The sequence below is a fragment of the Argentina silus genome (genome assembly GCF_951799395.1).
Source record: "Argentina silus genome assembly, chromosome: 19".
NCBI classification, from domain to species: domain Eukaryota; kingdom Metazoa; phylum Chordata; class Actinopteri; order Argentiniformes; family Argentinidae; genus Argentina; species Argentina silus.
In genome coordinates, this window is record NC_139673.1 from 52,975 (window position 1) to 65,474 (window position 12,500).

General features: G+C 50.6%; 2 protein-coding genes across 2 annotated transcripts in view; both read right to left on the bottom strand.

Annotated features, from left to right (window-relative positions):
- Positions 1 to 349: 349 nt before the first annotated feature.
- On the bottom strand, positions 350 to 8,749 carry LOC310820130 (endoplasmic reticulum junction formation protein lunapark-B-like). Its single transcript, XM_083691660.1, has 13 exons — positions 8,682 to 8,749; positions 7,834 to 7,890; positions 7,382 to 7,423; positions 5,858 to 6,045; positions 5,573 to 5,631; positions 5,434 to 5,474; positions 3,628 to 3,711; positions 3,430 to 3,478; positions 2,926 to 3,144; positions 2,022 to 2,127; positions 1,723 to 1,793; positions 1,278 to 1,414; positions 350 to 963 (listed from the first exon to the last, which is right to left on the bottom strand). Exons 2-13 carry the CDS (start codon positions 7,858 to 7,860, stop codon positions 511 to 513), a joined length of 1,476 nt encoding a protein of 491 aa, XP_083547786.1. The 5' UTR covers positions 7,861 to 7,890; positions 8,682 to 8,749; the 3' UTR covers positions 350 to 510.
- Positions 8,750 to 11,381: 2,632 nt separating this feature from the next.
- Positions 11,382 to 12,500, bottom strand: part of LOC310819480 (homeobox even-skipped homolog protein 2-like) — a gene marked incomplete at both ends in the record, with an annotated part of 2,253 nt that continues 1,134 nt past the window's right edge. The window contains one exon of the mRNA XM_083690782.1: positions 11,382 to 11,987. Within this exon, the coding sequence (XP_083546908.1) occupies positions 11,382 to 11,987 (606 nt within the window). The remainder of the gene's footprint in view (positions 11,988 to 12,500) is intronic.

The following is a 12,500-nucleotide window of genomic DNA, read 5'->3' on the forward strand; positions in this document are numbered from 1 at the left end:
AGAGAGAGAAAGAGAGAGAGAGAGACAGAGGGAGAGAGAGAGACAGAGAGAGAGAGAGAGAATGATATTGGTAGACCATCACCATCACCTGTTAATACTCCAATGAAACACTGTAATAATCCTCCCAGTCAGAGACAGCAGACACCAGAGCCAAACCCTCAAATCAAATATCAGATTGTTAGGAAGGTTATTTATTGCACTCCTTTCTCCCCCTATGCTTAGCTTGACGAGGCTTGTCTCACTAACCCCACCACCCTGCACCCACCCTGCACCCACCCTGCTGCTAACCCCACCCACCCTGCACCCCATTCCCACCCACCCTGCAGCTAACCCCACCCACCCTGCAGGGTTGATCAGTGGTTAATCAAGCGCACCTGAAGTAGCTGAAATGACAGAAGTGTTCCTGTGACCCAGGAGATGTCTGACTAACGGTCATCACCCAGCTCCCCCACAGCCAGGTCAGGTGGTCACAGGGAGGGATTAGTAGTAGTAGGACTAGAATTATCAGGACTAGATTAGTAGAGCTAGGATGATCAAGACTAGGATTAGTAGAGCTAGGATGATCAAGACTAGGATTAGTAGGGCTAGGATGATCAGGACTAGGATGATCAGGACTAGGATTGTCATTGTCGGTTGGGATAGGAAGGATATCATGATGGATGGAGGAAAAGAAAGAGGGATGGATAGAGAGATGGAAGGGGAGACGGATGGGGAGATGGAAGGAGAGATGGAAGGGGAGATGGAAGGGGGAGATGGATGGAGAGATGGAAGGGGAGATGGAAGGAGAGATGGAAGGGGAGATGGAAGGGGAGACAGATGGAGAGATGGATGGATGGAGAGATGGAGGATGGAGGGCAGGGAGGGGACCTTGGTGCTGCTGCTGGCCAGTGGAGAAGCTGTGAATTGAGCTCCAGGGGGTGAAGGCTCCAGAACCAGAACCAGAACCAGAACCAGAACCAGAGGCTACATAGAAACAACACAGGACCAAGGTGTGGTTAGGGAGGGATACACACACACACACACACACACACACACACACACACACGGACACACAGGAAAGACAGCAATGGCCCACAAATGCTATGCTAATTCTAGGAGGATTATGAATGGGCCTCTATGGAGTTGGTTAATGAAGCTACGCTAACAAGCTAACGATGACCCACAAGACATGTTGAGAGCGCGTTCTTCAGCCCGACTCTGCCTCGCTCCTCGTGACCCCCGACCCTGCTGCAGTGTGATTGGTCGATCGGCAGCCCTGTCCGAGCGTGTGACCGTACCTGCTGACGCCGTGGCGGAGAAGGTTCCGGCGACTCGGACCTCAGACGCCTCTCGAAGCTGAACTCTGGCAGGCGGGGCGCCTGGGGGCGTGTCCTCCTGGCGCGGTTCAGGAAGTAGCAGTAGGCGCACCTGAAGGCTGGAGGACAGGTGAGACAGACAGGTGAGTCAGACAGACAGGTACGCCCTCAGACAGACAGGTAACCGGTGGTAATGGTTGATGAAGCCTCCCCCTGCGCAGTCGAGCTGCAGCAACATGAAAGGAGAGCACCGTGTTCCAACCCCTGACAGATGACCCCGGGAGGCTGGGGTCAACGTCACAACGTGAATGATACCATTCCTCATTCCATGCATTACAACGAGCCCGTCCTCCGATTTCTCCCCCTGGCCTCCCCCCTCCCTCCCCCCGGCCTCCCCCCTCCCTCCCTCTCCCTCCCCCGTCCGTACCTATGTAGTCAAACTCCTCCCGCAGGGCCATGCCGTTGTGGGAGCAACACTGCTGACAGATCAGAGCATACCTGAGAGAGAGAGGGAGAGAGAGAGGGAGGGAGAGGGAGAGAGAGAGAGAGAGAGAGGGAGAGAGAAAGGGAGGGAGAGGGAGAGAGAGGGAGAGAGAGAGACATTAACCTTCTGATGACACAGCAGGTGCTGCTCTCCCCCTCCCCTCCCCTCCCCTCCCCTCCCCCTCCCCCTCCTCTCAGAACAGAGTGACTAGTGGACCAGGCCAGCGCTGCTCTCTGACAGACCTGTTCTGGGGTCCGTCTCCCACCAGGTACTCTATGACTCGGTCCACCGCCCCTCGGTCCCGGGGCAGGATGGGTCGGGACAGGGGGGGGCCTGGGGGGTGCATACCTACAACCACAACACAACATTACCATTACATCATACCTACAACCACAACACAACATTACCATTACATCACTATACACAACGTTATTACAACATAACATCATAACTAGCATCACAACACAGGTAATACCTTAGTGGAACACACCAGCCTAACCCTAACCCTGTCAGACCTACAGCTCCTACCCCTGTCAGACCTACAGCTCCTACCCCTAACCCTGTCAGACCTACAGCTCCTACCCCTAACCCTGCCAGATCTACAGCTCCTACCCCTAACCCTGTCAGACCTACAGCTCCTACCCCTAACCCTGCCAGACCTACAGCTCCTACCCCTAACCCTGTCAGACCTACAGCTCCTACCCCTAACCCTGCCAGACCTACAGCTCCTACCCCTAACCCTGTCAGACCTACAGCTCCTACCCCTAACCCTGTCAGACCTACAGCTCCTACCCCTAACCCTGTCAGACCTGCAGCTTGTCTACATAACTCTCCATCTGAGAACAAGGTCCCTCACTGCATCTCAGGAGACCTGAACCCTCAACTGAACTAGGGGCTAGGTTCTAAAGTCTGATTTGGGAGGGGCTAGGTTCTAAAGTCTGATTTGGGAGGGGCTAGGTTCTAAGGTCTGATTTGGGAGGGGCTAGGTTCTAAGGTCTGATTTGGGATGGGGCTAGGTTCTAAGGTCTGATTTGGGACGGGGCTAGGTTCTAGGGAGTGGTTTGGGAGGGGCTAGGTTCTAGGGTGTGGTTTGGGAGAGGCTAGGTTCTAGGGTGTGGTTTGGGAGGGGGGGGCAGGGGGACTCACCCATGCCAGGGACGGGGGTGCAGGATGTTGCTGCCAGGGGAGGTCTCCTCATCAAGCTCTGGGGGGTCCCGGAGGCCAGGCCCCTCTCTGGAGGTCCCCCCGGGGCGGCGTGAGGGAGGGGGCCGGACGTGGGGGCTCCAGGACCCTGGGGGGGGCGGGCCCCTGGTGGGGGGGTCATCATGAGGGGGGGCCGCAGGGCCACACCCCGCTGACGGACCTCTGAGGAGGACGGACAGGAAGAGGAAGAGGAGGGGTTCTTCATCATCACATCATCAGCATTTTACACAGGTGGTCCCCCCCCCCCCCCCACACACACACACATTTACATTTATGACATTTAGCGACTTACAACAAATCCATTTGTTTAAGTAAGTGAATCATCTGAACATCAGTCATCATAAGATAAAGTAATCTATGCTCAGACCAGGGATAGGGGTTAGGGCCATTGGCAGTCACAATGCCCCCCCGCTCCCCCCCCCCGTAACCATAGTGACAGATGTTTACCTTGGCCGGGTCCGGGGGTCACCTGACGGGTAGGAGTTGATTCCATCTCCTAGAAGAACAAAACAAGATCAATTCATCACACAAAGACAATCATGTTACTGCTTATTAGTTGTGTTTTTCACATCTTTGTAGTTGCATTGTGTGTGTGTCTGTGTGTGTGTGTGCGTGTGTGAGACCGTGTTTGAACAGGCGACTTGCCGTCTTGTTCCTGGCCTCGGGGTCGAACCTCTCCAGGATGACTTTGGCGTTCTTGTAGGTTTCAGTCTCCATCACCTCCTCCAGCTGAGGACCACAACACACTGTCACAACACATACCTGACCCTAACCCTAACCCTAACACTAACACTAACACTAACCCACCAAACCCTGACCGACTGTCACAACACATACCTAACCCTAACCCTGACCACAACCACCTAACCTTGACCCTGGAGACCTCCTTTGTGACCCTGAGCTGAAGGCCTGGAGGGTCACCGGGCCGTGGCTGAGGAGGACACGCCCCTGAGGAGGACACGCCCCTGAGGAGGACACGCCCCAGTCAGCCATGGAGACTAGAAGTGGCCACAACAGTTGGTTTTTTTTATATATTTTTTTTTAGGGCATTTCTGCTTTATTGGGACAGAGACAGTAGAGATTGACAGGAAGGAGGGAGAGAGAGGAGGGATGACATGCAAGATAGGTCGAGGGTCGGAATCGAACCAGGAACCTTGTGATTACGTGGTAAGCGCATTAGTGTGCTACACCGGAGGAGGGGAGAGGAGGAGTGGGAGGAGGAGGGGAGAGGAGGAGAGGAGGGGAGAGGAGGAGGGGTGGAGGGGAGAGGAGGAGTGGGAGGAGGGGAGAGGAGGAGAGGAGGAGGGGAGATGGGGAGGAGGAGGGGAGGAGAGGAGGAGTGGGGGGGGGCTGAAATGCCAAACGAGCAGAGATCAGCACAAGTTAGATCATAATGGGTTTTAAAGGTCAGAGTGTGTGTGTGTGTGTGTGTGTGTACACATCTCCAGATATGAGTAAACCTTTAGGCTAGGACTGTGTAGTCACAATGATGACATCACATGTCAAAGGTCATTGTGTTACTGAGAGAACAGCTCAATCAATTACAGGTTGGCGTTGGCACAACCACAACCACATCAACCACAACCACATCAACCACAACCACATCAACCACAACCACATCAACCACAACCACATCAACCACAACCACATCAACCACAACCACAACCACATCAACCACAACCACATCAACCACATCAACCACAACCACATCAACCACAACCACATCAACCACAACCACAACCACATCAACCACAACCACATCAACCACATCAACCACATCAACCACATCAACCACAACCACATCAACCACAACCACATCAACCACAACCACATCAACCACAACCACATCAACCACATCAACCACATCAACCACATCAACCACAACCACATCAACCACAACCACAACCACATCAACATCATCAGTGTTATCCTGTTAAGCTGTTATCTGTAACCCTAACCCTAACCCTAACATCATCAGTGTTTTTGTGTTTTCCTGTTAAGCTGTTATCTGTAACTGATCGGTTGGCTTCAGTGTTGCAACCTGAGTGTTGAATCCTCTGACCCACTGTTGGACTCTCTCTCTCTCTGTCTCTGTCTCTCTCTCTCTCTCTCTCTCTCTGTCTCTCTCTCTCTCTCTCTCTCTCTCTCTGTCTCTCTCTCTCTCTCTCTCTCTCTGTCTCTCTGTCTCTCTCTCTCTCTCTGTCTCTCTCTCTCTCTCTCTCTCTGTCTCTCTCTCTCTCTCTCTGTCTCTCTCTCTCTCTCTCTCTCTCTCTGTCTCTCTCTCTCTCTCTCTCTCTCTCTCTCTCTGTCTCTCTCTCTCTCTCTCTCTCTCTCTCTCTCTGTCTCTCTCTCTCTCTCTCTCTCTCTCTCTCTGTCTCTGTCTCTCTCTCTCTCTCTCTCTCTGTCTCTCTCTCTCTCTCTCTCAAACACACACACTATTCACACACTTACTGTTTTTCTTTTTTCCACTTTTAAATCTTCTAGTTTGTCATCTGAAATAGAGGTGAGAACACAGGACATGGTTGGCTGTATTCACCACGACACACACACACACACACACACACACACACACACACACACACACACTTACTGTTCCTCTCTGTGCGTTTAGTGAAGAGGAAGATTAGCAGCCGCCTCATAAACCACACTCTGTTGGAGAGACAGACAGAGACATCAGAGAGACAGGCAGGCAGAGAGACAGGCAGGCAGAGAGACAGGCAGAGACATCAGAGAGACAGGCAGGCAGACAGACAGACAGAGACATCAGAGAGACAGGCAGGCAGAGAGACAGACAGGCAGAGAGACAGACAGGCAGGCAGAGAGACAGACAGACAGACAGAGAGACAGACAGACAGACAGAGGGTTCTCTACTCACAGCACAGGGAAGGCGAGGAAGGGCAGGGCGAGGAGGAGGCGTCCGGCCCACTGGTCAGGCAGGTAGCAGCAGTAGACGCCCAGGCAGGTCAGCAGGTAGAGCACAGAGGAGTAGAGCAGCAGGCGGCCCACCATCACCTTCAGCAGACGCTGGTTCTTCGCCCGGAACTCCTCCAGGTCCTTTATGTCCTGAGAGCAGCACACACAAACACACACACACACACACACACACACACAGGCGCTTCAGTGTGTGTGTGTGTGTGTGTGTGTGTGTGTGTGTGTGTGGTGTGTGCGTGTCCTGTCCTGGGAGGATTACACCACACACACGTTATAGAGGCTACAGGGGGACACAGGAGGCCGGGGGAGGCCGGTGGAGGTAGAAATTGGAGGACGGGCTCATTGTATTGGATGGAAGGGACGAGGAAAGATGTAAAACGTCTGCGTTTGATGGCATTTCTTATTCCATTCATTACAATGAGCCGGTCCTCCGATTTCTACCTCTAACAGCCTCCCCCGGACCCATCCAGTGGGAACCACGGACAGTTAGGGGGTGATGAACTCATTTCTGACGACTCTTACACACACTTACACAGGGCTGCAGAATTACTGTTTCCTGTCTATCTGGATAACTTCAAATCAAACTTTATTGGTACAGCACATTTCATACACAAAGGTAACAATGAGCTTCCTCTCTAGGCTGTGTCCTCCCTGAGGGGTCATGCTGCGTTCAAGTGCTCCTCTGAAACTCTGAGCTTCCCACACAGATTTAGCATAGGATTGTGCTCAGAGCTCCCTATTGGTTAATTCTAAGATAGCTTAGAGTGGGAAACTCTGAGTCACACAAATTGCCCAGTCGAAAATGACAAGTTTTCTATTTCCAAGTAGCACTTGAAGGCAGCATTTGGCCCTGATGTTAGCTTTAGCCATGACACAAAACCCAGGGACAGGGACTGACGCACAGCAATATAGTCCTGTAATATCTAAAGTGTTAAGGGGTCAGGACAGGTTAGACTATAACAGGGGTCAGGGGTTAAGGGGTCAGGACAGGTTAGACTATAACAGGGGTCAGGGTTTAAGGGGTCAGGACAGGTTAGACTATAACAGGGGTCAGGGTTTTAGGGGTCAGGACAGGTTAGACTATAACAGGGGTCAGGGTTTTAGGGGTCAGGACAGGTTAGACTATAACAGGGGTCAGGGGTTAAGGGGTCAGGACAGGTAAGACTATAACAGGGGTCAGGGTTTAAGGGGTCAGGACAGGTTAGACTATAACAGGGGTCAGGGGTTAAGGGGTCAGGACAGGTTAGACTAACAGGGGTCAGGGGTTAAGGGGTCAGGACAGGTTAGACTGTAACAGGGGTCAGGGGTTAAGGGGTCAGGACAGGTTAGACTGTAACAGGGGTCAGGGGTTAAGGGGTCAGGACAGGTTAGACTGCAACAGGGGTCAGGGGTTAAGGGGTCAGGACAGGTTAGACTATAACAGGGGTCAGGGGTTAAGGGGTCAGGACAGCAGCTGCTTGGCTCTTACCTTGTCGATGCCTTCCAGGCGCTCCACTGTGGTCGGCTTGGCCTGTTGGAACATGAGGCACATGGGATGGAAGTTTCAGATTAAGAAGTAATCACTCAACTCAAATGGCTGCTGTACCACTATAATCAGAGTTTAATGGTGGGATTACACGCACGCGCGCGCACACACACACACACACACACACACACACACACACACACACACACACACACACACACACACACACACACACACACACACACACACACACACACACACACAGCTGATAGGAACAGTGTAGCAGACTCAGTCCATTATCTCAGGCAGGCAGTAGTAGATGACTCCAGCCCAGGGGAGGCTGGTGGACCATTTCTGATACCATGCATTACAATGAGCCTGTCCTCCGATTTCTACCTCCACCAGCCTCCCCTGGGCTGTAGCATCAACATGTTCCACAGGAACAGCTGCTTTACCTTCCAGCGGGAAACAAGCGCCCCCATGACTGTGGTGGTCCTCTTCCACACGCCTCACTGCAACATCAACACATTACAGACACGTCAGATTGACATGACACTTCCAGAAACATCAGATTAAGACAGTTTGCGTTCCTTGGTTGTGAAAGGTGGTGACTGGCCCAGTGAATCCCAGCAGGAGTGACGAGGCAGCCAGAACAAACCCAGCTTCGTAGCTAACAAGCTTTTCATCAACTCTCCACATTTAGCGATCAGAAAACAAGTAAGACTAGTCTGTGTGGCCGCAGGACGGCGGTCCCACCCCGACGACAGCGGTCCCTCCCCGACGACAGCGGTCCCACCCCGACGACAGCGGTCCCACCCCGACGACAGCGGTCCCACCCCGACGACAGCGGTCCCTCCCCGACGACAGCGGTCCCTCCCCGACGACAGCGGTCCCACCCCGAGGACAGCGGTCCCTCCCCGACGACAGCGGTCCCTCCCCGACGACAGCGGTCCCACCCCGACGACAGCGGTCCCTCCCCGACGACAGCGGTCCCACCCCGACGACAGCGGTCCCACCCCGACGACAGCAGCCGTCCTTGATAGGCGCTAGTGGGAGCAGCTAGTGGGAGCAGCTAGTGGGAGCAGCTAGTGGGAGCAGCTAGTGGGAGCAGCTAGTGGGAGCAGCTAGCGGGAGTAGCTAGCGGGAGCAGCTAGCTGGCTAACTATCCGCTTTGTCTGAATGGACAAGCAACCGACTAGCTAGCTAACACACAACAATGAGCCAGGCTAGCATCATAGCATTCGACCTTAAGGCATAAACGCTGGCTCTATACTTTAATCTATAGTTAGAACAGCTCAAGTACATGTGGTTGTAACGGAATCGAGCGCGTCCAGAAGCTGCAGAGCTGCTCCGGTCCGACCGTCGGTCTCCTCACCGCCGCTGCTCGTGGCGCCGTGACGTCAGCCACAACAACGGGGAGTGGCTACCCAGAATGCCCTGAAATGTAGTCCTGCCAGCCGCTCTCCCGACAGGACTACAAACCCAGAAAGCGCGTTCCGGTGCGGAATACAGTGTAAATCCCCATCGACAATACATATATATATATCTATATATAGATAGATTGATATATCATATACTGTATGAATATATATATATATGTCATATACTGATATATATAACATCCACTGGGCTAAATAAGCGTTATCATTAGGGTTGGTGGGGTATATTAATTATAAACCTGTGTAGCCTATTCGTATATATTCGTGAGGGGCCTAGACATTCGTCATTTTCATTTGGCTCATCTGCATGTCCTTTTTTATTTATTTATAAACGTATGTTTTGAAGGTGTAACGGTGTATTTTTTTCTAATGTTTGTATTAATACTGTAATTTGTCTTCAGCATGCTGTCTTGGACCAGGTCTCTCTTGTAAAAGAGATTTCATCTCAATGAGGCATTAAAAATATCTTTAGCCTATTTGTCAAGATCTCTGTCCCCTTTCATTTACAGTTTATTACCATCAATTTCAACGCTGTTTTTTTCCTAAACAAGTATGAGGTTCTGCATATGGGGAACTAGCCTAAATGTTTTGTCTGTTTGTTAAAAGTGATTTTGTAGAATTCAAGATGTGTTCTTCCACTCCGGGGTTAGATGCCTGTAGAGACACCAGCCTCCCAGCCTCCCTCCGTCGGCACAGACACGGAGCGGTGCCACTCACCACCAATACGTCATATTTGGTTTAATATAACCAATAATGACTGTTTGCAGTTTCACAGCTTGTTTCGCCATAATTGCATAAAGCAACGTCTAATACGTCACCTTTCTGTTGGAATGGGAATCAATGGAGTCGTTGAAACATCATTTGTGTCTAACACTGCTTCTTCTGTGAGCAGACACAACACGTAGCCACGTCTCAGTGTGATTCAGAGGGCATCGTTTTATTGTTTTAAAAGCTGCAGTGTGTTTTTCGTTTTCTCTGTGGGCCTAAATGAGGGGTTGCCCCCCCCCCCCTCCAGCTGTCAGCTGCTCCGCGCGCAGTCAGCTATCAGTTAAACATTATTCTAAAACATATGCAGCTTAATCAGATCCGTCACACTACACGAGCACGCGTTAATAAGGCAATCAATCAAAGTGGAACGAGCGGATTGTTGTGGAACAGCTTGTCAACCGCAGGTACTGGGGTGGGGGGGCGGGGTTAGGGGGAGCGGCGGGGGGAGGTGGGGGGGCACTGATCAAATGTCAAAGATGCGTCGTAGCGATGTCAGTGGATATTTTCCAACACAATATTTCTCGAATCTAATTTCCGCGTCTCTTCTGTGAAGTCTGTCAGAGTTAGAGGCATGCCGTTCCATCCGGACAGACAACCAATCAGACGCGAGGTGATTTCTGCTGATGAATTCCATCCGTTCTTTTTTATTTATTCGTTCGTATTTATCAAACCATGCAACAATTCATTTTACTGTCAAAAGCAATATTCTGACAGACGGCTATAGGCCAAGGGCAGACAGAAACAACAAGAAGATCCATTTGAATAGCCTTCAGTGTATCAGACACGATGTCCTTAAAATAATTGCAATTTATGGAATAATGATCAAAGAACTTAACTAAAAGATAAATATTGCACTATAAACATTGAATATTGCACATACATATTTTTTACAATAAATACATTTCATAAAATAAATGACTTAAAAGGTTATTTCTTCACAGTTTCACACAAAGATATTCCGGTGCTCTGAACGGGTCCAGATGAGATCATGCCAATCCTGTGAGATTATCTCTGAAATGATCAACTGGATTATGGTTATGAAAACTACAGTTCACGTGCATCCTTGTAGAATACATTCCTGTCTCCACGTGGGCTTTCTATTATGAGGGAATATCACAGTATCTGATAACATTATCTCATGCATGAACATATGGACTATATAGATATGGCGTGGCAAACTAAAACTGCCTGGTTTGAATTTGCTGAGTTCAAATGAAGGTTCTACTGAAGGTTCTACTGGAGGTTCTACTAAAGGTTCTACTGAAGGTTCTATTGAAGGTTCTACTGAAGGTTCTGCTGAAGGTTCTACTGGGGTAAACCTGAAGGCCAGATAAACGGAGGTGAAAAGAGTAATGCATGCTTCGTTATTATAATCACAACCTATCTGACATGACGGGTTTCTTTGGGCCTGTTGTTATTGTTGTTATTGTTATTATTGTTATTGTTGTTATTGTTTAGGTCTGATGAAGCGGTGGTGAATTTAGGGCTGTTTTTTGGAATTACACACGACCGAATCTGAACCTGAGAAATGCAAGTGTTGGTTCAAATTGGCATGTCTTTGCGCGAATGTGGAATTGCGCCTGTGTCTGCAATATAAATATATAATGTGAAGCACATTTAAGGCCAATATTGTTCAGAGATAAAGTGAACCCATGTAAAGGAGCGTTATCCAAAACCGATGACGGGCGAGATAAGAATATTCAGTTGATTATTACAAAAACGGAAACAATTCAGAACATCAGAAACCGTCACTGTGTCGCTAAACGGAGACATATATAAACAGGTCCTCTACGTGACTATCTGTTCACCGCGTTCTCCTCTCTCCGGTCTCGGTCCGGCGACGTGGCAGAGGTTTTTCCGCTGAGCACCGCGGCGGAGTACGGCAGAAATCCTCCGTCTGACCTCTGACCTGACGCCGTGCACGTGAATTCTGAGCCGCTGCCCCTCGAGCCCACGGCCCCGGGACCGGGGCCAGCAGCCTGGCAGGTGAGGCACGAGCACGGCCCGCCATGGCTCGATGGCGCACTGACCGCCGCTGCCGCAGCTGCTGCCGCCACCGCCGCTGACGCTGCCGCAGAGCAGGCCAGACCTGGCGGCTGGTAGAGCCCCGGGTGGCGAAAACTACACAGCAGCTCCGGCCGCGAGTACGGGTGCGAGAGGGCGCGGAAAGTGTCAAGCGGCCGTATTGAAGTAGCGAAAGCTGACGAGGAGGCGCCTGCCGCCGCCGTGACGCCCATGTGCGGGTAGTACGGCACCGGCAGGTGCGGGTGGAACGGGTACGGGAGGCTCGCCTTGGCCGCCGCGTGACTCATCATGTAGTAGAAGTTCGGGTCCGCGGGGTGAGGCCACGACATGGCCATGCGCTGCCGCTTATCCTTCATCCTCCGGTTCTGGAACCAGACCTACACACCAACACCAACACCAACACCAACACCAACAACAAGACATGAGACATTATATATCTGTATACATCGAGAGATGAATTACGCAGGACGAGTGAAGAGGTTACGCATTACACACTACGTGTTTAGTAGTGAAATCAATGACAGGCCTATCTACTGTGACAGTCAGTTGAGTTGAATTTTGAACAATGACATCTGAATAAGGATCGACGGGTTTAGGCCCATAGTGCGCTTCGTGGCTACAGCTTTTATAAACACGGATAATATTGCTCAACAAAAATAATAATATGGGCAGGAAATATTTTATATATTTATAGGTAAAAATTGTTTATAACAAGCCTTTTTAAATTATTTAAAAAACAATCAAAACATCTCCCAGTCTGATACGAACTGATTTGATTATTTGATGGTTATTATTCACAGATTTATAAGAAATAATACTTTAGAGGATTAGGCAAACGTATAACTTCCAATGAAACAATTTTTCAATTTCAATGTTTTGAAATCATTCCA

What these genes read in the sequence shown, in the direction of transcription:
- LOC310820130 (XM_083691660.1), bottom strand. Translation starts at nt 7,860, where the DNA reads ATGGGGGCGCTTGTTTCCCGCTGGAAG. An exon ending in GCCTGGAAGGCATCGACAAG is followed by an intron (nt 6,046 to 7,381) that starts GTAAGAGCCAAG and finishes TGCTGCTCTCAG; the next exon opens with GACATAAAGGACCTGGAGGA. An exon ending in CCGAGGCCAGGAACAAGACG is followed by an intron (nt 3,479 to 3,627) that starts GCAAGTCGCCTG and finishes TTGTTCTTCTAG; the next exon opens with GAGATGGAATCAACTCCTAC.